Source organism: Candoia aspera, chromosome 1 (genome assembly GCF_035149785.1).
Source record: "Candoia aspera isolate rCanAsp1 chromosome 1, rCanAsp1.hap2, whole genome shotgun sequence".
Taxonomy (NCBI): domain Eukaryota; kingdom Metazoa; phylum Chordata; class Lepidosauria; order Squamata; family Boidae; genus Candoia; species Candoia aspera.
The window spans coordinates 307,782,974-307,808,027 of NC_086153.1; the positions used below are offsets into that span (position 1 = coordinate 307,782,974).

General features: G+C 39.8%; 1 protein-coding gene across 2 annotated transcripts in view; it reads right to left on the minus strand.

Annotated features, from left to right (window-relative positions):
* Nucleotides 1–1,980: 1,980 nt before the first annotated feature.
* The window catches only part of SYNE3 (spectrin repeat containing nuclear envelope family member 3), a 76,171-nt gene continuing 53,097 nt past the window's right edge, over nucleotides 1,981–25,054 (minus strand). For both annotated transcript variants that reach the window (XM_063290286.1, XM_063290285.1), the window contains 4 exons: nucleotides 24,102–24,254; nucleotides 17,236–17,385; nucleotides 16,038–16,076; nucleotides 1,981–2,647 (listed from right to left, as the gene is read on the minus strand). In XM_063290286.1, the coding sequence (XP_063146356.1) occupies nucleotides 2,450–2,647; nucleotides 16,038–16,076; nucleotides 17,236–17,385; nucleotides 24,102–24,254 (540 nt within the window). In that variant the 3' untranslated portion in view covers nucleotides 1,981–2,449. The remainder of the gene's footprint in view (nucleotides 2,648–16,037; nucleotides 16,077–17,235; nucleotides 17,386–24,101; nucleotides 24,255–25,054) is intronic.

The window sequence follows — 25,054 nt, forward strand, 5'->3', positions numbered from 1 at the left end:
AAGAACTTCTGGAAGGCAATGTGGTCCTGATGGTTCTAAGAGTGATGCGACCATGTTGGTTCACCTCACTGTACTTTGTACTACCTCTCAGCAATCTCCTACAGAACTTTTGCTGTGGTAGAAGGCTGAGAGGAGCTCCTTATGTGAGTGCTACAGGAGGTCAAGAGGAGCCTTCTCCCACAGCAGTGCCCAAAGGCTTCCTGGTATGGCAGTTTCAGTGAAAGCTGTGATTGATTACAGTGTTCTCCAGAAACAGTCAGCCTGGAGCCCCCTCGGCATACACTGAAGGTCTTCCAGGCTGGGCCATTTTGGCAAACGCTGAAGCTACCCAGCCTGGTGTGTTCTCTTGATGATCTGCCAGAAGCTTTTCGTAGGTGGTTTTGCGCAGGCCTGCAACTAGGGTCTGTGTCACCTGGGGCAAACATGGATTGCACCCCCCCCATGGGTTGGTGAGGGAGGTGTTAGCAAGTTTTATTGTGGGAATTATTATAAGTGCCAGGAAGCATTCAGTATGCAAATACGATGTTGTCATTTTGGTGCCCCCCCCCAGCGCGGCACCCAGGCACATGCCCTGCTTGCCCACCCCCCCAGTTGCAGCCCTGGTTTTGAGGAGGTAAGTGATGTCTCCTCTACACCACTTGGCAAAGGAAGAGGTGAGTGATCCTGAAAAAGTGGTGCTTGCCTTATCCGAACTACTTGCCAGAACCCCCCACACTGAGGTCTTCCAGGCAGCTCTGGAGAACACTGTGGGCAATCCCAAAACTGTCTAACCCGGGAACTGTCCAGTTGGCACTAGGAGAGATGTCTGAGAAGAATCTTCTCCTGTAACACTGGCCTATGTGGTTTGAGGCCACCCAAATTATTCTGTCAAGGCAAATCAGGTCACGATTCAGTTCGGCTTTGGTGGAGTGAATCATGTTGTCTCCATAGTGTGGACTGTTTCACTGAAGTAAACCTAAGTCTCATCACCTAGGCCTTGTAGAAAAGGGATGAGAGAAGCTGTTGGGACAAACAAGGCTTTCAGTAGCTACTAATTATGCTGGCTACATCCTGCCTCCAAGATCAGAGGCTTTATACCACCTAATACTTGTTGCTGGGGAGTATGACCAGGAGAGTGAAGTGGGTTGGGCTGAGAGAGAGTGACTGGCCCAAAGCCATCCAGCCTGCTTTTAAAATTTATTTTTATTTTTATGGTTGTATGCCATTTGCTTCTGCATTCTCTAAGAATTTTTATGTCACAAGATTCCATTGTTAATTTTTGTTATTTTCTCAATGTTTGAGCATTAGGTATAATGAGATGTGATTAAAAAATCCATCATGGCTGGGATCAAAACAGCAACCCCATGGCTTCCCCTTTCTGCTAGAGTGGGGAGAAAAAAACGGTGTGAGATGGCAACAGCCATAATGCAGACACATGATCAGTAGGGTGACAACATTTGATTAAACAATTAATATGGGGAAATAGGAAGCAGCAACATATTTAGTCAGACCACTGGGCCATTTAGTGCAATGTTTTCTGTAGCAAATCTCCAGAAATTCAACCCAAACTTCAGTGCTATAGATTGCAACTGGAATCCTTTGCATGCAAAAATGTTATTTATCATTGAGCTATGGCTCTAACAGGAATCAACTATAAGTAACTGGGTGGTAGATTTTTTAAAATATACTGCTTCTAATGCAGGCACACAAAAAATCTACACAGGGCAAGTGGCATCTTAAAAGAGACGTTCCCTATTCCCTTCCCAGGACGTAAGTTAATGCCTTCTCCAGCATATGTATGCTTCTTCTCAAACAGGGCTTGGGCACATCCATATTTTGTCAGATGAAATATCCTATCAGCAACAGCCATGGTGGCCAATGGGAAGTGCTGATTGTAGAAAATCCAACTACATCTGGATTATGCAACTTACATAGATTCAATAAGACGTTAACTGGCTAACACAATTAATAAACTACCTTTTTTCAATCAGATGGCAATCATAAGTGTCATAATGATCTGTGTACAAACACAGGAAGGAGAATGGCACATGGCTGCTGCTACTTTGGGGTTGTAAGTCAATTTTCACACCATCTTATATCATTCTTTTCATTTTTGTGCTTAACAGACTATTTTTCAACAAAGACATAGTCAAACGAAGAGCAGGATTGGTTGAAAACACTAATTTTAGGACATTTTTGATGTACATACATATATAAAAAAATCATATATACAATATAAATATAGTCATATATTTTAAAAATGTATTTTAGCTCTAAATAAGAATACTTCATTTCTCTAGCCTGAGCATACATTGGATAATGGCAGTCATTTAACCAAATTTCCAGTTTAAATGGGCCCCTTAGCAGTGGCCATGATTCTGGAAGGACTTACACAAGATAAAGATCTGCAGGGGAAATCCACTGGGAAAATGCAATCCATCACCTTAGCTGCATCACAGGGATGGAGAACTTAAGTTGGCGGTGGACGATCGTATCTCAGCATTAAGTTGAAGGAGTGTGCAAAGTTGTTGGTGAGCTTGCAGCTATGTGTCTCCTCCACTAGAGGGAGCAGAAAGGCAAGGAGCAGCAGAAGCAACAGCAGCAGCTGGAGGGGTAAAGCCGCACAGCACACACGACGTAGGAAGGAACATGCGCCTGCTGGTTGATCCTGAAAGACAGAAGCCGCAGGCATTAATGAAAGCTAATACATGAATCTGAACTGAATCAGACTTTTCCCAAGCAGTGGAAACATAAAATAATAAGGGAATTCTCCAGGGGCAAGCTCAGCCATTTGACTGGCTTGCTGTTAGATGTCTGAGCATCCATTGATTTATGGGGCATTGAAGCAAGGAGTGAGAAATACTGTACCCACAGGCCCCAAGGCAGCTATAATCTTCCAAAATGCCACAGCACTCATAATCCACTAAATATAACCATCATTATTACTAGTATTACTATTTAAAGATTAACATCTCAAATAATCCCAAAGATATTCTACAAGCATGGCAACATCTTATGACATCTTCTACTAGGACCTGTGAAATTTCAGGATTCTCATGTGAGATTTCATTTGCTGAAATCTTGTGAGGTTTGTTTAGGCTTTGATTGTTGTTGTTGTTGTTGTTGCAGGAGTTCCAGATCTGAAAAAGTCTTTCTTTAAGGGATTTGGGGGATAGCTCTGCAGTTGCCTCAAAGTTTTAATTTTAAGTAGAGATGTGAATTTTGAGCTGATAACTGCAGCATCAATTTACACATTAATTTACACTTCAGAAGAACATTGTTAAGGCAGTCCAACACAGTCATAACTGGTTTCTTAAGTCAGTTATGACTAATTAAAATGGAAAGCTGAAAGGGTAAGTCAAGAAAATCAAATTTCTCTAGAACACTGGTGGGATCACTCAAAGCCACAATAATAGCTGCCCATTTAAAAGATATATCCCATGTCAGGAAATAGATCACTAAATCCAAGAATTCATCAGTATGAGTGATGAGCAATGTCATTAGAATCTGTCATTGAAATCTGTTGAACAAAACACAAATTTAGAAAACTTTAGAAAATGGAAATTTGACACAACCCCACCCTCAGATGAATTACAACTTCTAAGTAGCAAGAAAGCAGTAAATTATTTTTTTTAAAAAAAGGATTTCGAAAAGCATAGCACCACAGGATTGATGTTACCACATTGCCCTGATGCTGTCCAAACAACTTTGTCTTGGAAGGATATAATTTGAGCTTGTTTCATCCCATCCAGGTCCTGACACCTTCATTTCAGAATTTCTGCAACATCAATGGCACAGCCTGGGGTGGCAAAGTACACTTCACCCCAAACCATGTGTGTTGATAGTGTGAACTATATAATCAAGGACTTCTTCAAGAAAATTGATATCTTGAAGACGTCCTTGATTTACTCAAATCTGACAACTTCTTTCCTGTCTCCAACCTCTCCATTTTAGGGAAGGTTGTTAAGAAGGTGTTGAGGAGTCAACTATAGAGGATCCTATATCTGTATTCCTGCAAGTAGGCATTTAGTGCAGTCTCAGCCATGGGATAAACAGCATTGGGCACTTTGGTTGATAATTTTTGTCAGAATATAGATGGGTAATTGTGTCTGTCTTGATTCTACTAGTCTGTTCAGCAGCATTTGATATTACTGATTGTTGTACCCTTGCAGACCACCTGCAAGAGTCAGAGGTTGGGGCACCCTTTTATTGTGGTTTTGCTCCTACCTGAGTGGGTGGTTCCAGTTGGTAATAATTAAGGGGAAGAACTCTAACACTATCAACACACATGATTTGGGGTGAAGTGTACTTTGCCACCCCAGGCTGTGCCATAGATGTTGTGGAAATCCTGAAATGAAGGCGTCAGGACCTGGATGGGATGAAATAAGCTCAAATTATATCCTTCCAAGACAAAGTTGCTTGGACAGCATTAGGGCAATGTGGTAACATCAACCCTAGAAGTTACTCTGGATGGGGTTGCACTCTTCCCCAAAGAAGTTAGTTCATGACTTGGTGGTCCTCTTGGTCTCAGGTTCCTACGCAGGCAGCAGGTCAAAGCTCTACCAGGGAAGCCCTTGTCCAGCTGATGCATCAATATGATCCTCTCTCATCCATGATACCCCAGGGATAGTGACTCATGCCTTCAATTGGGCTACTATAAGGTACTGTATGTTAGGGTGCTCTTGAAGATGACTCAGCACCTGCAGCTATGCAGGATGTAGTAACCAGAATGCTGGAGGGCCAAGGCTATCTCTGCAAAATAACACAGTCTCAGATTGCTGCATAGGCTCCAAGTAAACATCTGAGTCAAATTCAAAGTGCTGGTTATCACCTTTAAAACCCTTTATGGTGTAGCTCTGGGTTATATCAGGCATAGCCTTGCCAGAATTGAATCTGCCAGTCTGGTCTGAACATCAAGAGAGGTCTGCAAACAATTCTTTACTCATGAGAAGTGCATGGGGGGTGGGCTAGATGGCCAACCTTCTCCATTATAGCATGCACCTCTAGAACATGCTTCCTCAGGAGGTATGTTTGACCTCTGCCTCCTCATGTTTCACAAGACAGTTAAAACCATACTATCAACAGTATGTTCATCTCAGATTACGAGCACTTCTTTTGGATATGTATTGCTGTTTTTATTTGGCTATTACTGTTTCTGTTTTGATTTCTTTACTGCCCGGAGTCTTATTGATTGGGGTGGCCTATAAATATTTTAAAGAACAAAATAAACAAACATCAGTCCTTTTCTTCTCTGCCACAATTTGATTAACTGCTATCTCTTCAGCAGATGCAACTTCCCCTGAAAACACTGCACATCAGATGCATTAATCATAATATGTAGTTTGGCTTTGTACATTTATAAGACATTTGATTTTTAACCAACCTTCCAACAATTACTGAATAATGCAAGCTGTTTTTAAAAATTGTTACTATCCAACATAAAATCAAATGTCTTATAAATGTACAAAGCCAGACTATATATGATGATTAAATATCTTCTGTGTGAATAAGCAAAGCTTCCGTAGTGGCCTAGTCCACACCCTTTAGAAAAGACGTAGTGAACATAAAAGGCAAACATTTCTGGGTGACTAAAACCTCTTTCCAGGAGCCAAAAGCCTGGATCTACTCAGCATTTGCTTGCCAGGCTTTCAATCTCTAAGAAAACATTCTGTATTATGAAAGAACTTTTCCAGACAATTTTTCTGCCTTGAGAGAAAACACAGGATTTTTTTAGTATTCATTTTGTGATTGCCAAGTGCTGGCTACAATTTTTCCAAAATGTTTTCATGCCAAGCAGGAACTTGATGGCTCTTGGACAAATTGACTCATTAACGTGCAAGTTTCACACTCTTTCCTCCTGGCAGAAATGTTTCTTGCTTGTATGCATTTCCTGCACTTGAGGCATTGACCTTGTTGGCTTGTTCAGCATCTGAAGCAACCCATTGCCTTTCTCAGTTTAATCACAGGAGGACAGCAGAAAGTTCCCCCATTATAATCAAACTATCTTTTTTTCATTATTTCTTGTACAATCTTATATTTTTCAAGCTGCCAGGGAATAAAAAAGGAAGTGGAACAGATGGTGAAATTTGAGTTCAATTCAGTACCCTTAACAGCTATGTCTGCTGCTCAGTAATGGCTCATTATAATAAGGGCAAGTGAAAAAAAAAAGTGGACCAAAATCAAAACATGGCCTGTACCACAAGCATGATTTTGCTCAGAGAACAGCAGAGCTGCAAAGAATAAACCATCACAATGTCATTTAGTAAAACCTTGTACACATTGAGTATAATGGTATTACAACAGGTTGCCTTGGAAGCTACATTTGCCATTTTAGAAGCACTGAGGAGCTAAGAGCGAATCTAATCTGCTCTGCCTCCCACTTGGTTGCTTTACCAAACCCTTCCCTGGAGGGGAAATTCTGCAGCTTGCTTGTCACAGAGTAATATCAAGGGGACAGCAGGCCACATTTGCACAATCATATCTCAAACTAAATGAGATTATATGAATCATTTTGCTGGTGCAATCCATTCCTTTTGCAAACCAGTTGAAAAGGCTTCCATTAATTATAATTTCTCATTTTGCCTGAAAACCTTAGTAAACTGTTTTGGAATAAATCAAGCAAGGTTTATATTATGGGTTAGTCTGTTGCCTTAGCCATAGTTTTTCAATTCAGAGGAAATGGGATGTGATAGTTAACAGGCTTCCTGAATTGTTCATTTACATGTACAAATGGAAGACTGAAGTGGCTGTGGGCACAGTAAAAGGTAAATTCCAATATAGACTTATTAAGCCAGGATGCAATTGTCCAAATGTTATAATGTATGTTTTCTCGGTATTTTTCAAAGGCCTGACATTTCCAAGTTAAGAACAAAAGAGATCCTCAATTCTCATTTTGTTATATGACTTTATCATGAATAGGCAGAAGGCAATATGAAAGGGCTAACCTGATTGTGCAATAGAGGCCACTTTCAACTGGATGCTGCCTGCCCCACTGATGATATCTACATATGATACATAATGGCTAGATTCTCACATTACAGTAAGCCACAATTTTGTTAACTATTCTTTCTTGAATAAGCCACAAGGTGCCTCCAAGAGCCAAAATGGTGATCTGAAGAGCCCCCAAACTGAATATATTTTGAATTCCTTTTTACAAGGCTGAAATCCCAAGACATGTTGGTGATCTTGTAGAAGATTCAAATCCATACAAAAAAGCTGAAATCTCATGGACATTTCTCCATGAGATTTTCATGTTCTAATGTGACATTTCAGGGTTGAGATCAATAAATAAATTCAAATAAAAGGTTGCTGATAGCAGCCATAAACCATGTTGGGACTAGGAGCCCTGCACAAACCTAATCAGTATCTATAAATTCTAACAAGACTGATTGACAGAAAGCAGTACAGAAGAAGCTAGCAGAAAGCTTATTCCAGTCTTGGTTAACTAGATATACTTTGGGAGTGTTTGATTTTGTTTTCAAAATGCTGCTAGAGCAGGTGAGGAGAGTAAGTAATTTCTAAAAACCTTCAACTAAAGAACACCTTGCTCCTAAACCAAGAAGTGCATTCCAAAAATGTGAAAGCCAGGACTCAAAATGGACACATTCTTCATAATTTCTTATTTTATTTTCTTATTTATATTTAAATATTTCATTATATCTGTGGGGGGGGGGAGGGGAGTACTTCTAATGGCAAAAATTTCTCAACTAAACTTGCAGGTTTTCTTCTTTATCAATAGAGGGTACTAGAGGCTCTTTACAGAAGAGACACAGTCTCTCTCTGTTTCTCTCTCTGCACTGTAGTCAAAGAGCTGTGTTAGTCTATGGTGGCAAATCATCAGGAGTCTGGCATCACCTTTTCCAGCTAACAAGTTTGATAAAAAGGCATAAGCTTATGAGCTGTGGCATCTTATCACATTGCATTGATGAAGGAAGCTGCAGATCATGAAAACCTATGCAGAGAGGGGCCAAAGGGGCTCCAAAGGGAAAACGCTTTCCAGGATCCTATTAAACCTGAAGTAAGTCTTGATTTCAACTAAGGCATTCTTCCAGCCCTGCTTCCAAATAGCAAGAGTGATAAAATACTGTAAAACAGAGGTCCTATGAGTTAATAGTAAGAGGCCCTTCTCCTTGCACTACTCAAAGAATACTGTACTAATTCTATAAATGGGTAGACAAGTTTCAGGATTTGGCCTACTAGTCTCTTGGGCTGTAGCTATAAATAACATCTGCCAACTTCACTGCAAAATGATATAGCAACTGGTTTTTAAATATCTTTTTGTAATAGCGTTTATGGCTGAAATAAGCAAAAATGAATGTCCAAAATAAAATGGGCTTCTATGGGATGGCTATGCTCTAAGATAAGGAATAGTTCCAAAGTGTACAGCAGCTTCTCATGACCTAGTGTCCTCCTTACGTGTTGACAGCACATTTACATGGCTTTTGGGATTCTGAAAGCTGTGGTCCTGAGCATCTGACAGGCATTTCGATGAAGAACATTGGTTCATAAGATGTTGAAGAAACAGAAATCAAAATATCTATCCATTTCAAGTTGGCAGTTTTGTTTAGATAGTGCAGGGGAAAGGTTGCAACAAAGGGGGCGGGGGTGGAGAATTCCAAGATCAAAGAGTAATAATACTTGCTCTCAGGTAAAGTTCTCAGCAGAGAAATGAAAGATTCCCATGCTTTCAAAGGTTAGTGCTATTCTGAGTGCATTGCCCTTCCTATGTTTCTTTGACTCTTGATGAAATTTGAGAAAGAGTGGGTCTTAACTTCAAACAGATCCTGGGAAACTTCAAAAGCATGCAAAGCATCTGAATCAAAGTTGTCTTAATCCTGAAGCATAAGAGGAGGATGCTCATAGAATGACCTATCTCTTGAACACTGGATTCTTTTATGTGCCAGTGATAATCTTTTGTCTCTTCTTTGCAACACCATCCTGAACCTCACTGTAGTTTTACAAAGTAATGACCTTTATGTTCTTCACAATGGACATGAATTTTCATAGCCTTAAGTGAATGAATAAGGCAGTTAGTTTCTTAACTGGTTTGCTCTTGTGACCCAAGAAATAAACATCAAATAGTTAAGCTGTTGGTGGTAGAATTCTGTCAAACTACCATGAAAGACCCAGACATCTTTTGGAGTGGGTGGCTATACTGAATGTAAATGATGATGATGAGGCAAGAGGCAAAATCAGAAAACAAGGCATATGAATTAAGGATTTGAGTTTGTATCATCAATACATTTACAATTGTAGCTTTGCCAGATAAATTTGATCAGCAGATAAGGGAGAAGCTATGGAATATGAAACTCAGCAGATTTGGGACAGGAACAGGAGACAACTGTATTCCTTCTGAAAGAATGCTTTCTTTAGGAATCTGACATATGAGTAATAGTTAAGTGGCAAGAGCTACCCATAGAATTTCCATGACTGCCAGCTGTGCTGTCTGGCTGGCATATTTATGTTCAAGTTGCCAGTTCATGAAAGAGCTGCTACCCTTTGGGTAGCTCTAAATACAGCAACTTCCTTTTCTTCAGCACTGTGATGTAGAAAGTTATACCTGGCCCCACTTTTAATATTAAACTTAATTTTAAGATCCTGATTTTAGTTTTGATTGGGTTGATTTTACAGTGGTGTTTTATGTTCTTTAAAACTTTGTTATATATTTTGTATTTTGATTTACTGTTGTAAGTCCCTTTGAGTCCTCAGATAAGCTGAAAGATAAGGGATACATTTAATAATCAAACAATAAACATAACTGCCTGTGGAAGAGGAGGTTGTATTTCCTCTGGACAGTAATATGAGCACAAAAGAAGCATGTAAAAAGTGAATGGCCCCCAATCATCAAGGAGGAAGTTGTCACCAAAGGGGGTGAGTTATTATTCAAGGTATTTCTGTATTAGTGCCTCCCCATTTCAAATTATCCTGGATCTTAGCAAGGCAGACAGCACATATTACTAAAGTTTCAAGATGATTAGAGATTGGGACATTTCACATTGTGGGGAAAGCCCTAAGTTGAGCCAAGGCAGACAGACATAAATAACAGAAATGTTAATTCAATTTATATCCCTCCTTTTTATTCAAACAAGTACTCAGGGTGAAAATATCCACAAGAACATATTGTCCATGCCTACAATCTTCTTTCCTGATCAGCCTGCATAGAATTAAATGTTGTTGTTGTTTATTCGTTTAGTCGCTTCCGACTCTTCGTGACTTCATGGACCAGCCCACGCCAGAGCCTCCTGTCGGTCGTCAACACCCCCAGCTCCCCCAGGGACGAGTCCGTCACCTCTAGAATATCATCCATCCATCTTGCCCTTGGTCGGCCCCTCTTCCTTTTGCCTTCCACTCTCCCTAGCATCAGCATCTTCTCCAGGGTGTCCTGTCTTCTCATTATGTGGCCAAAGTATTTCAGTTTTGCCTTTAATATCATTCCCTCAAGTGAGCAGTCTGGCTTTATTTCCTGGAGGATGGACTGGTTGGATCTTCTTGCAGTCCAAGGCACTCTCAGAATTTTCCTCCAACACCACAGTTCAAAAGCATCGATCTTCCTTCGCTCAGCCTTCCTTATGGTCCAGCTCTCGCAGCCATATGTTACTACAGGGAACACCATTGCTTTAACTATGCGGGCCTTTGTTGTCAGTGTGATGTCTCTGCTCTTAACTATTTTATCGAGATTTGTCATTGCTCTTCTTCCAAGGATTAAGCGTCTTCTGATTTCCTGACTGCAGTCAGCATCTGCAGTAATCTTTGCACCTAGGAATACAAAGTCTTTCACTGCTTCTACATTTTCTCCCTCTATTTGCCAGTTATCAATCAAGCTGGTTGCCATAATCTTGGTTTTTTTGAGGTTTAGCTGCAAACCAGCTTTTGCACTAATTACAGAATTAAATGTAGCATGAATTTAATGTCACTGATTTTTAATACAGTTTGTGAGCCCCAGATTAATTTTAAGTCTTATTCCAAAACATGGCCATTACAAGATCTATATATCTCTATACTTCCACCTATTTGCATAGAAAAGCAGGATATAAACAGAAATGTTCTTTCTCCTTCCATCTTGCCTTCAGGATATACTTTTTTAACCCATCTCTGCTATCCTGAGGCGAAACTTACAGAAAAAGTCCTTACAAATTTAGCATTCCTGCAGTACTTGGCCTCCCACCCCCTCCCCTAGTTTTTGCCAGATCATCAGCAGAGCCTGTTATCTTGTGCTAATGACTCAGCCAGTTGCCATGGAAATGCCCAGGCTGTCACAACTTCAGCATTGTGATGCCTCTGCAGGATCTTGGAGTAGGAAGCACACATGCTTATTACAAATTGAGATGCAATCAAATGTTACTTTCTGAGTTTAAAGAAGTAAGCATAAAACTGCAGTTACTGAAGCCAAGAGCTTCTTTTGAAGGCTGGTGAAGGCAGCAAGTCCAGATGCAAAGGCAGGCATGACCTTTCAGCCCATGACCAGAGGGGAAGATAGATGCAATATAGCAAGGGCTTCCAGGATCACAGGAAGCTGCTTTATACCAAGTCATGCCTTTAATCTGCCTAGATCAGAGTTGTCTACATCAGCCTCTGTAACCTGGCATTCTTCAAAAGCACTGAGCATGCCAACTCCCAGAATTTTCAGCTACCACCTTCTGGCTATATTGGCTGTGTATTCTAAAACTTGCAGATTCAACACATCCAGAGGACATTGGCTGGGGAAGACTGGTCTTCATTAGCATTCCTTAATCATTATCCTTCCTTAATTCCTGTTTCTAGACACATCAGAACACAATTCCTGTGGTTAAAGAACATCTTTCAGATCTGGCATGAAGCTCACTAAAATGCAAGAAAAGGGACCTCTCAGCTAATTGCCCTCATAGGGTTGTTGAGAATGCAATGAGATTAAATACAGTAAGACGTATAACAAAATGTTACAATGGGTACCTAAGCTAACTGATTCCCCTACAAAATCAGTACAGTCCCTTAAGTAGCAAAAGCATGCTAGTGCTACTGTTGTGGTTCTACAAGTACTCTGTGCTAACCTTCCATTACTTTCGCTAAACTGTAATTCCTGCAACCCCAGCCAACTTGGCCAATGATACAGGGTGCTGGGAATTATATTCAGCCACCTTTGAAGGGTCTCAGATTCCCCGTCATTTCAATAGGAGGAGAAACCCCAGCTAAGTGGGGTTACTTACTTTTCAATAGGAGGAGAAACCCAGCTAAGTGATAAAGTCTCTGCTTTGAATGCAGTAGATATCTGGAACTGTTCTGAATGTATGACAATGCCTACTACATTTCTCACCACTCTGTATATAACTCTTGGGGTATTTTTACCTGGACACCTGAACTGAATTTTTGTCACATAAAGGAGGGCTGTACTAATATTACTCCTGGACAGCGGTACTAATTTCAGTGATAACGCAACATCCAAATAAGATAAAATTGCATATCTTTCCTTTAAGTCTACACCATGAGATGACATCCTGTGGCAATTCAAAGAAAACCAGTTAGGCAACCTTGAATTTAATAAATCCTAATTATCTGTACAACAAAGAACTTAATCAGGTTGTGCACTGCAAAAAAGCAAAGCAAATCAAACTTCTGAACCCCATAAACACCCTTTCACTTTTTTAAATTGATGTTAAGTACACTTTGGCAATATTTTCCACAACAGAGAAGTAAACCTTAGAGAAATATTTATCTTCATTATATTTATATTTGTTTTTGCAATGCGCTAATGTATGCAAGGAGTTTATGGAAAAGCTACAGGATCCAGAATCTTCAATTTCTCATTTTAATCTTCTAATCTCTTGTTTATGATAATATCACATTAATGTACATTTCTAATTTGAAATCCTCTTCTCTGTACCCCATTTATTCAGGCATGATTGTTAAAGTCAGGGATAGTAACAAAATCCTTTCTCTAGGTTGTGTTTGTACAATATGCTAATCTATGATTAATTAAACCATTATTTATCAATTAATTCAATTGCCTTGGTTTGCACTGTACCCTGACCCCTGAATCATGCGCCAACCAACTGCTGAACTGGCACAGACCACTGATTTACAAACTACCCAACTGTATTTTATACCAGTGTATTGTGCAAACCCTCTCTTAGGATTTCAGCCTATATACACAAGTGATTGGATTTGCTCAGTGGAAGTTATTTCTGACTAAACATGTATAGGACTGCGTTGCATGTGGCCACTTCTATTAGTGGATGCGACCATCACTTCTCAGCCAGACCCACAAATCCAAATAAAATACAATAAATAATGAAAAATGGCCTTGATAGGTTCTTTGTACTGTTGATTTGGTGCCCCTTCCATAAGATTTTTGTCTCAATATCTGGCAGTGTTTCCAACCAGAATTAAATAAAGCAACCCCCCCCCCCGCCACGTAATGACATAAGGCCTGACATTATCTAAGGCTTGTTTAAAATGTTGAAATAGATAATGCCCTCTTCTCCCTTTTGAGTCCCTTGTAAGTTGATTAAGAATGAAATCCTATACCTCCTTACTGGGAATAAGCCCTACAGAATTCCAGGGCTCACTTCTGGAAATAAATAATAATGTATACCAACTGCACATTTTGCAACCCATGCTCCCCATTTCTCAGATGTCATCTCACTTTTGGGCCACTTTCAATCCCTGGAAGATCCCCCACCCCCCAAAAACAAACACACAAACCTAATAGAAATATTCATTCTATCTTAATATGGATGCTGAGTAAGATCAGACTACATACATTTCCTGGTTCCATTGTGATACACTGAGGTTTTATAGCAGATACTCAGTGATTTCTCAGTAGATGACAAATTATTATGGAAAAAGTTATTTGAAGGCAAGGCATCTAAGACCCACTGGCTTACATGCATTCATTTTATGATTCTTGGGACAAGTGTGAAAGAAATCTCCCTAGACTTGAACTTCCCCTTGGGAAGGTTGTTAGCAATCCTGCAAAAACAATAAATTCTGGGAATGTATGCCCTCTACTCATTTTTATACCTTACTAGATTTATAACCTCTTTATTGCATTTCTTTCTTCTATTTTTTCCACAACAAATTTGAGATTTATATTCTATACATGGCGTTGCTTCCTCATATTTTTCCCCACATCGAACAACCCTTTGGGCATTTGGGCTCAGAGAGAGTCCAAAGTCCCCCAGTAAGCTTCCATGGCTGAAGGTATACTAGAGTCTTGCGTTTTGGGCTCCCCAATCCTAGTCTAACATCTTAACCCCTAGACCACACATTGGAAAAGCCATTGGAAAGCAATGGGGGGGGGCAGCCTTCTCTTCAGTATTATAAAGAATCTCTTGCGTTATCTTGGCATCTTAAAAAATTATTTTTCTTTTTATGATTTATACCTCATCCTTTCACTATAGGACATTATTTATTTATTTAAAATAATGAATAGTTCTGAAAACAGTTCCACAGTGGAGCAGACATCTACTTCCTGGAAGAAAATAAGACTGAAAACCACTCTCATAGCTACCGCGCCTCGGTTGCTCCCAGAAAGCATCTGAAGCTAAGAAGAACTCAAACTATCCCTGAAAAGGCCTTTGAAATTTCATCTTCTAGAATTATTTCAGGAACCCTCCCCCCAAAACCCCCCAAAGCAGGTGGGATAATAGAGAGAAAAAACTACCTTGGATTTCGAGGGACCCAGCCTGTATGAATGGCTGTATGAACTTGAAGGTAAATAAGAGATGTGGTAAAACGAGGAGGAAGAGTTCCAGAAAGATATTTTGAAATACTTAACAGTATGGATTTAGATGACCTGAAGCTACTTCGTTCTGTCATATGGAAAACTCATTATGTAATGCCTATAATTGGAAATTGAGGTATTTGACTAGAGCTTGTGACTGGAAAGTTAAGATCAATGTTGCTGCTTCTATGTGTTCTCTTAGAGATAGAAGTATTAGAGAATGATAAATTGAGTGACTAGAAAGTAAAGACAGGAATCTCTGTCTGAATCAGCAGAGATAGGCAGTGTGGTGTGAAAGGGCACCAATGTGCCCTTGGATATCTTACTTCAGCATTGTTAGCTACTCACATCCACTTTAGCAATATTTCTCTAAACAGATAATGTTTCCCACATAACAGCTAACTTGTGAGAGACCCAGAGCAGGCTTTTAAATATGAATACCAGCCCCCCAAATTTGACTGCTCCTGGCTTAACTAATCAGAGATTGTAGTGATCTGAACAGTTTTTCTCAATGTGATGCCTTCCAGATCTATCCAACTTCACAACTGCAGCACCATCTTGGGGATGCCTAAACTGCAAGGTCCTATGGACTGACTACTCTATAAGGCAATTCCCTACTTACACCTGACAAGTTGTAAACATTTCAAATGATTAGGTACTACTAAATAACATGATCTAGCCCAAAGCATGTTAAACTGGAGCAGATATGACCACAGTGGACAGAGAGAGTGAAGCAGGACATAAAGTTGCTGAAATATTACACTGACCAGTTGTCTGAATCCAAGCCAACATGGAGGTTATGAAGGTTAAAGTATTAGGATTACATGGCTTGTCTACTGAGAACTAGTAGTTATTGACTGCTTATCTGAAAATTCTTCAGGCAAGCTGCCTGTTAAAATCTAATTTAGCTCCTCTACTAGCTACAACAGAAACTTTTGGGAACAAATAGATAAAGGCCTGATGCAGGCCTATTGCCTAAGAAAAGCCAAACTTGCACTACAGTTTATAGTACTTAATCTTAAACAAACAAGCAAACAAACAAACACCTTCCATAGCTCTATTCAAACTATTCTGACTTTATCAAGAACAACTCTCTTTTTCAACTTTGGAAACATTGATCAAGAAATGTATGTATTACCTGTAATTATCTGAGCCAAAAGATAATGGCCACCTAACTTATGGTTTAAAGGAATAATTCAACAATTATATCCTCTATAACAAAATAATTTTATTTCAAGAAACTGTGGAGGATGTGTGTGTGTGTGCATGTATATGTGTGTATGTGTGTATGTGTGTATACATACATACATACATACATACATTCCTCCTTCCTTTTTCTTGTGGACAAAAACAGCCTTACCTTTCTGAATGGGCTTGGTTCTTTGAAAGAGCTTGTCATCTGTTTAAAAACATATAATTTTTAAAGCATTAATCAAGAAGGCTCCTAGTACAATTTAAAATGCAATGTTTACTTCACTGTTTTAAAAATTGTCTTTATTTGGACAGCTTAATGGAGCCGGCAATTTCTATTTAATGAGTTTTGTAGTACCCATAACATTTGGATTCTAACCGGATTTTGTTTCCTACCAATTTAAATTAGACATCAGCTTAAGGCAGAAATAACTTAGGTATGACTGACCTCTACTGATACGATATTACTTTGCAGGAGGTAAGCTGGATAAAAAATACAGACCCATTAAAAATTCAAAATGTTAACTTTCCCTGGTATCATCTTATTAAGCATCGTTTTTCCAATCTTTTTTTTAAAGATGTTTCATTCAACCATTTGGGTACAGACAACAGCTCTCTGCCAAGTAAGTTCTACTTTCTATATATAAGAAAGCAAAGATTAGAACCAGACCAACCAAAGGCTAAACTGGCTGAGAATCCCAAGATTACAGTTCCAACCATCTGGACGGTGCTGGGTCTAAGAATGCTAAACTAGACAATACACACGTTCCATAGAATTTATTTATTTATTTATTTAATTTTATCCCACCTTTATTATTTTTATAAATGACTCAAGGTGGTGAACATACATATATAGTCTGTATCTCTTTTTCCTCTCTTTCAAATGACATGTATAAAATAACAAGGCATGGTAATATACAATAATTTCTATAGTTTTACAAGGAGCAGCCAATGGAATTATTATTATTATTATTATTATTACTATTATTATTGCCCCTTCACACAAAGCCAGTTCCTGGAGAAGCCGCTTGTAATTTGTGTGAAGGGGCATGCCTTGGCACAAAAAGGCGCCTTTGAATGAAGAGGCATGCTTTTGCTGGCTTTGTGCAAAGCTTGTTGTTGTTGTTCGGTGGGGGTGACACACCAGCAGAGTCAAGTTAAGCATTTTCTGAATTTTTGACATGCCAAGCCCAAAAGGTTCGCCATCACTGGACTAAACAGTCAAAATAAGAGTAACATTTTTGGTGTGTGTGGGGGGGAAGGCAGTATATAGAATAATTTAAAAATAAAATGTAAGAATGTATAGAATAATTTAAAGAAATTCATAATCACATTGCTTCTAACTGTCCTCAGATCATAAGACCTACCGATGAGTTGTTAGAGTCATTCAGTTTAGACTTGTAGAGCATCCATCGGTAGCGCATCTCCTCTAGTTCATCCCAGTTCCGGCCAGCTGGTTGAAGATGCAGAAGTTCTTCAAAATGATACTGACCTTCAGGAACCCTAAGCTGAAGTTCCTGTAGGGAAAAGAGATATCAGTGTTGAGGGCTTGGTAGAGTGAATTAATAGAACCCTACAAACTTTGAAAATGGAATAGAAACTTGTATTTATGGGTAGCTTCCAGCATCAGTTTATATTGGAGGTGTTTCAGAAGTACTTTCAAACAGAAAAATTTGTAATAGGATTATCAATTCCACAAAAATGTTAAAGCATAAAAAATATAATATGATGTTATTCCCTGACTTGATACTTGTTTAGTATTTATCAGACTTTCAATTATCTTTAAAATATAGACTTCAGGCTGGACTTCTGGTGGGGGACATGGCCGACTGAACAGCTGTGTCCACAAGCTCTGCAGACAGAACTGACAACGCAGCACTTTTTTGGGCTCGGACAGGCTTTTACCTGAAGCCTAGAGCTTTTTCATGAAAAAAGAAAAAGCTCAGAATCATCCCATTTGTCCTCAAGAACGGCGCCTTGTAGCCAGAGAATTGCAAACAGCGTTTGCGACAATCCGGTAAGAGCTGCCAGGAGGCTCGGACGTCACCATTTCCAAGCTGCGCTGCAGCCTTAAAAGGATACTAGGTCAAGCCACTCCATTTCTAAATCGCCCAATTTATATATATATATTTTAAGTTTATGTACCCTAAGAGAGGCTTTCTACAACAAGAAGAAGCGGACTCTCGGTGCTTATCATTATTTCTGGATTAAATCTATAAAAATATTTTTAAGTTTTGGCTTCTTTTCCCATTTAAATACTAAGGAGAACTGAGAATAAAGAATTGCCTCCCTACCATTATTTTTGGGTTGAATTTGAAGGATTTAATATTTTCCTACACGTTGAATCTGCGGTTTTGAATCTTCAGCTTTCTGTTTTCACTTTTCCTTGGGCGTTGCCTGGTAGCTTATTAGCACACTTTTTCTTGTGTTAATTTCATTTGGAAATTTTCCATTATTAACTCCTATCTTCGTGAGTCAAGTATCTAGGGGGCGCCATAATCTACTGCCTGAAACATGGAGGATTTCAAGACTTCCGTTGTGAGCTGAAGCAGATCTTCAAAGAGATCTTTTCAGAATCCTATCAAGCTAGTCTGCAAGATATTCGGGACATTGGGGAAAATATTATTTCTGAAATGTGTCATCTGGCTGAGGACATTATGGAAGAAGATGAAGATTTTAACAAAGATAGAGATGTTTCTACTGACAGCGAGATTGAACTTTTTGTTGAAATGCCAGGTGAAGGTTACATTCTGGTGCTGAAGGCGTTAAAGGGACAGTCTGAGCTGCAATTATAAAGGGAGTTGTTTTTCTGAGGGAATGTTATGGGAAAGAAGAGGCACTGTTCTGTGGGAGCTTATTCGTTGAGAGGGCTAAGTTTCAGGGGGGGGCAGCTGGGCTGTTTGACTTCTGTGTGAATAATGCCTTGTGTGTAATATGGAGATATCTAAATGTTCTGGTACATTTTGAAGTGGGGTAAAGATTTAAGAATGTTTAATGGGATTGATATTGAGACTTGTATGATTTCATTTTTCTTTAATGATTTGGATTAAGATTTATTGGATTATTTTTAAGATTTCTTTGATTTTTAAGATTTATAAGGTATAATAATAATTGCTTGGTTTTAGATTTAATTGGGTTAAGATTGTTATAGTATTATTAATTATAAAAGTAGACAGTTCATATGTTTTTTATAATCTGATTTTTATTATAGTGGACAAAAATATATAGAATAGTGGTGGGAAGGAAATAAATAAATGTTTTTTGGGGGAGGGAAGTTGATTTAGAGGTGTGTGTGTGTATGTGTGTGCATGTATGTATGTGTGTGTGTGTATATATATATATGGGGAAGGAGCAATTGTATTTAGTGATTTTTACAATGTGCTAATGGTATGATTTATAGAAGTAATGTGATCTTGGTTTGATATAGTGTAAGGGTTTAATTATGGAAATTGTTGTATACTCTTGCTGAAAGTCGGAAGTCACTTCTTACGTAATCTTTCAAAATTCTTTTTTTCTTGTGTATCACACTTCTTCAGCAAAGGATCGTTACCTTGTCGTGGTGCTGGAGCTTGAGCACCTCAATGATGCCATGAGCTAAACCGTGAAGGGCCACCCAAGACGGGAAGGTCATGACAGAGAGGTCAGACTAAATGCGATCCCTGGGGAAGGTAATGGCAACCCACCCCAGTATTCTTGCCGTGAAAACTAAATGGATCAGTACAACCAGAGATATGTCGGTATACCATCGGAAGATGAGACCCCCAGGTCGGAAGATGGTCAAAATGCTACTGGGGAGAAACAGAGGATGAGCTCAACTAGCCCCAGACGTGATGACGCAGCTAGCTCAAAGCCGAAAGGACGGCTAGCGGCCGACGGTGCTGGTGGTGAACGGCGAATCCGATGTTCTAAGGATCAACACACCATCGGAACCTGGAATGTAAGATCTATGAGCCAGGGCAAATTGGATGTGGTTATTGGTGAGATGTCAAGATTAAAGATAGACATTCTGGGCGTCAGTGAACTGAAATGGACTGGAATGGGCCACTTCACATCAAATGACCACCAGATCTACTACTGCGGACAAGAGGACCACAGAAGAAATGGAGTAGCCTTCATAATTAATAGTAAAGTGGCTAAAGCAGTGCTTGGATACAACCCAAAAAATGATAGAATGATCTCAATTCGAATTCAGGGCAAGCCATCTAACATCACAGTGATCCAAATATACGCCCCAACCACAAATGCTGAAGAAGCTGAAGTAGAGCAGTTCTATGAGGATCTGCAGCACCTACTGGACAACACGCCTAAAAGAGATGTTATTTTCATCACAGGAGACTGGAATGCTAAGGTGGGCAGTCAAATGACACCTCGAATTACAGGTAAGTATGGCCTGGGAGAACAAAACGAAGCAGGACACAGGCTGATAGAATTTTGCCAAGACAATTCACTCTGCATAACAAACACTCTCTTCCAACAACCTAAGAGACGGCTTTATACATGGACTTCACCAGATGGACAACACCGAAATCAGATTGATTACATCCTTTGCAGCCAAAGGTGGCGGACATCTGTACAGTCGGTAAAAACAAGGCCTGGAGCTGACTGTAGTTCAGATCACGAACTTCTTCTTGCACAATTTAGGATCAGACTCAAGAGATTAGGGAAGACCCACAGATCAGCTAGATATGAGCTCACTAATATTCCTAAGGAATATGCAGTGGAGGTGAAGAACAGATTTAAGGGACTGGACTTAGTAGATAGGGTCCCAGAAGAACTCTGGACAGAAGTTGGCAGCATTGTTCAGGAGGCGGCAACAAAATACATCCCAAAGAAAGAGAAAACCAAGAAGGCAAAATGGCTGTCTGCTGAGACACTAGAAGTAGCCCAAGAAAGAAGGAAAGCAAAAGGCAACAGTGATAGGGGGAGATATGCCCAATTAAATGCAAAATTCCAGAGGTTAGCCAGAAGAGATAAGGAATTATTTTTAAACAAGCAATGCGCGGAAGTGGAAGAAGACAATAGAATAGGAAGGACAAGAGACCTCTTCCAGAAAATTAGAAACATTGGAGGTAAATTCCAGGCAAAAATGGGTATGATCAAAAACAAAGATGGCAAGGACCTAACAGAAGAAGAAGAGATCAAGAAAAGGTGGCAAGAATATACAGAAGACCTGTATAGGAAGGATAACAATATCGGGGATAGCTTTGACAGTGTGGTCGGTGAGCTAGAGCCAGACATCCTGAAGAGTGAGGTTGAGTGGGCCTTAAGAAGCATTGCTAATAACAAGGCAACAGGAGACGACGGCATCCCAGCTGAACTGTTCAAAATCTTGCAAGATGATGCTGTCAAGGTAATGCATGCTATATGCCAGCAAATTTGGAAAACACAAGAATGGCCATCAGACTGGAAAAAATCAACTTATATCCCCATACCAAAAAAGGGAAACACTAAAGAATGTTCAAACTATCGAACAGTGGCACTCATTTCACATGCCAGTAAGGTAATGCTCAAGATCCTGCAAGGTAGACTTCAGCAGTTCATGGAGCGAGAATTGCCAGACGTACAAGCTGGGTTTAGAAAAGGCAGAGGAACTAGAGACCAAATTGCCAATATCCGCTGGATAATGGAAAAAGCCAGGGAGTTTCAGAAAAACATCTATTTCTGTTTTATTGACTATTCTAAAGCCTTTGACTGTGTGGACCATAACAAATTGTGGCAAGTTCTTAGTGGTATGGGGATACCAAGTCATCTTGTATGCCTCCTGAAGAATTTGTATAACGACCAAGTAGCAACAGTAAGAACAGACCACGGAACAACAGACTGGTTTAAGATTGGGAAAGGAGTACGGCAGGGCTGTATACTCTCACCCTACCTATTCAACTTGTATGCAGAACACATCATGCGACAAGCTGGCCTTGAGGAATCCAAGGCTGGAGTTAAAATTGCTGGAAGAAACATTAACAATCTCAGATATGCAGATGATACCACTTTGATGGCTGAAATTGAAGAGGAACTGAGGAGCCTTATGATGAAGGTGAAAGAAGAAAGTGCAAAAGCTGGTTTGCAGCTAAACCTCAAAAAAACCAAGATTATGGCAACCAGCTTGATTGATAACTGGCAAATAGAGGGAGAAAATGTAGAAGCAGTGAAAGACTTTGTATTCCTAGGTGCAAAGATTACTGCAGATGCTGACTGCAGTCAGGAAATCAGAAGACGCTTAATCCTTGGAAGAAGAGCAATGACAAATCTCGATAAAATAGTTAAGAGCAGAGACATCACACTGACAACAAAGGCCCGCATAGTTAAAGCAATGGTGTTCCCTGTAGTAACATATGGCTGCGAGAGCTGGACCATAAGAAAGGCTGAGCGAAGGAAGATCGATGCTTTTGAACTGTGGTGTTGGAGGAAAATTCTGAGAGTGCCTTGGACTGCAAGAAGATCCAACCAGTCCATCCTCCAGGAAATAAAGCCAGACTGCTCACTTGAGGGAATGATATTAAAGGCAAAACTGAAATACTTTGGCCACATAATGAGAAGACAGGACACCCTGGAGAAGATGCTGATGGTAGGGAGAGTGGAAGGCAAAAGGAAGAGGGGCCGACCAAGGGCAAGATGGATGGATGATATTCTAGAGGTGACGGACTCGTCCCTGGGGGAGCTGGGGGTGTTGACGACCGACAGGAAGCTCTGGCGTGGGCTGGTCCATGAAGTCACGAAGAGTCGGAAGCGACTAAACGAATAAACAACAACAACAAATCACACTTCTTTAGTTTCTTTTTTCTTTTTGTAGTTTTTTGCTTTTTTGTAGTTCTTATCTTTTTTCCAAACTTAATAAAATTCTTATTATAAAAATAAAAAATACAGACTTCAAGATGCACTTGGCTTTGTACTGATCAGGGGATCAGATCTAAGAATGGGTCATGTCCACTTTAGGCTTGTCACAAGCTATGCCATTTTTGGGAAAGAAAAATCTGATCACAGATTCATTGGTCTGTTTGGATTATTATTATTTGGATTCTCTTGGATACCATTCAGCAGTTGCTGAATAAAAAGACCTATCGGCCGACCTCCAAAGAGATGGGAAGATCCAATAGTCAAGGACTTTGGCCGAACCTGGAGAAGAAAAGCCAGGATTCGAAACGAATGGGAAGCAAGTTGCGACCAGCAAGACTCTGTCCAGCGACAGTTTGGTCAATCAAGGTGATCAAGGTTATTATAAAGTGCTTGCCTAGAAAAACTATTATAAAGTGTAGCCAATACAAAATATAGCACTTATTTGTTTTCCCCCCCAAGCAATGCACTTTGTAGACCATCAATTCAGCCATCAATAGACACATAGAGATTAACCACATTTACACACCATTCAAAAGAGACAATAAAAAAGCTGAGAAGGAAACAGAAAGACCAGAACCCATCTTCTCTAGCAGCTAATACCCAGATAAGCAGGGATTAACACCAGACAAACAATCAAGCAGACAACAATACGCTAATCAAGGAACCGCCAAGGAGAAAATCACACCCCCACCAGCACTGGCAGAGCAATCTACTGTATATAAACAGGGAGCAAACCCCACACTCACTCGCACTGATGATGTTACCTAATCAGGTAATGAAACGTCTGCAAGCAAACAACCAAGCTCAGAGAGCATCAAGGACTCCACTTTGTAAACTACTTCACACAGTTCTTGGAATCTCCTTACTGGCCTCCAATTTCTTTCTAGAATATTTGCACACAATTTAACATATCATTTTGACCTTTAAAGTCCTAAATCAGGGGTCAGGAACTTGTTCCTCTCTTGCTAGATTATAACTGCAAGCAACCCCTCCTGTACGACTGGAAGTTGAAGCTCGGTAACAACTGGAGAGAGATGGCTTCAAGATCTCTCCCTCTCTCCCCCCTACTTTTTTTTGTGTGCAGAAGTTTCACTAATCAGAGATTTCTAATGATGCTATTGAAAACAATCTAGCATTTGCTTGCAGAAGATCCCAGGTTTAGTTTGGGCATCTTTAAGGAGAGACAGGAAAGACTCCTGTATATAACTCTGGAAGTGTACTGCTAACCAATTTAGTAGTCAAAACTGAACTAGATGAAGCAATTGCCTGATTAGGTATAAAACAACCTGGTACATTCTTATCCCTTTGTTACAGACTCATTCAGGATGGCTTCACAAGTACATTTAACAACATGGTACCAAAATGCAAGGTTAACGTGGGATGCTGAGGTTGAACAAACCTTTAGCTTGCTATATCTTGCTTTGACTTCTTCATTGCTGGATGGATTCATGGCAAGAATTTTAGATAGCTTGTTGTTTTCTCTTTGCAACCATTGTTCAAAGTTCTTAATAAGTTGGAGCTCATTAGTATCTTCCCCCTTAGCCACTTTCCTCTGAATTATAGAAAACAAAGAAAAAGACATAACATAGATGCAAACAAGAAAATAAATCTCCCTTTCACATATACATAGTTTCTGAAAAGTAGATGATTTTTCTTGAACGCATGAGTCAAAGGGCTTATTTCATACTGATTGATAGACTGAGTTAGGGGAGAAGTGACAGATTTTTCAGAAAGACTTAAAGTACCTTCCTAAGGCATATACACATTTGTGTTGCCAAATGACTATCATTGAATAATTTGCTATAGTTACTTCTGAGACTGCAATGTTTAAACCAGGGGTGAGCAACTTGTGGCAGACCAGATGTGGTTGTTGTTGTTAATCAAATTCATGTGCTGCCCAACTCCCAGTGACTCTGGCCAGTTTACAATTGTTAAAACATTTAAAAACAAAGAATACAAAAAACACAAAAACAGGACAAGGCAGAAGAACAATGATGGCAAAGAAAACAATCCCAGAGGGGAACAGAACGGAAGAAAGGGACATCAGTCATCCTCTCCAAAGGCCTGGGCAAAAAGCCAAGTCTGTAAGGCCCTTTGAAATACTGTAGGGCAGGAACTGTTTGAATTTCAGGGGGAACCTCATTCCAGAGGACAGGTGCTGCCACAGAAAAGGTGCACGTCCGGCGTCCAGACAGACAGCATTGCCTAATTGATGGAACCTGGAGTGCACCAACCCTGCCAGATCATACTGGCTGGGCAGATACTATGAGAGACAGGTGGTCCCTCAAGTAACCAGGCCCTATGCCATATAAGCATGAGCCATGCTTTCTATGAATGCTGGGAGTCATAATT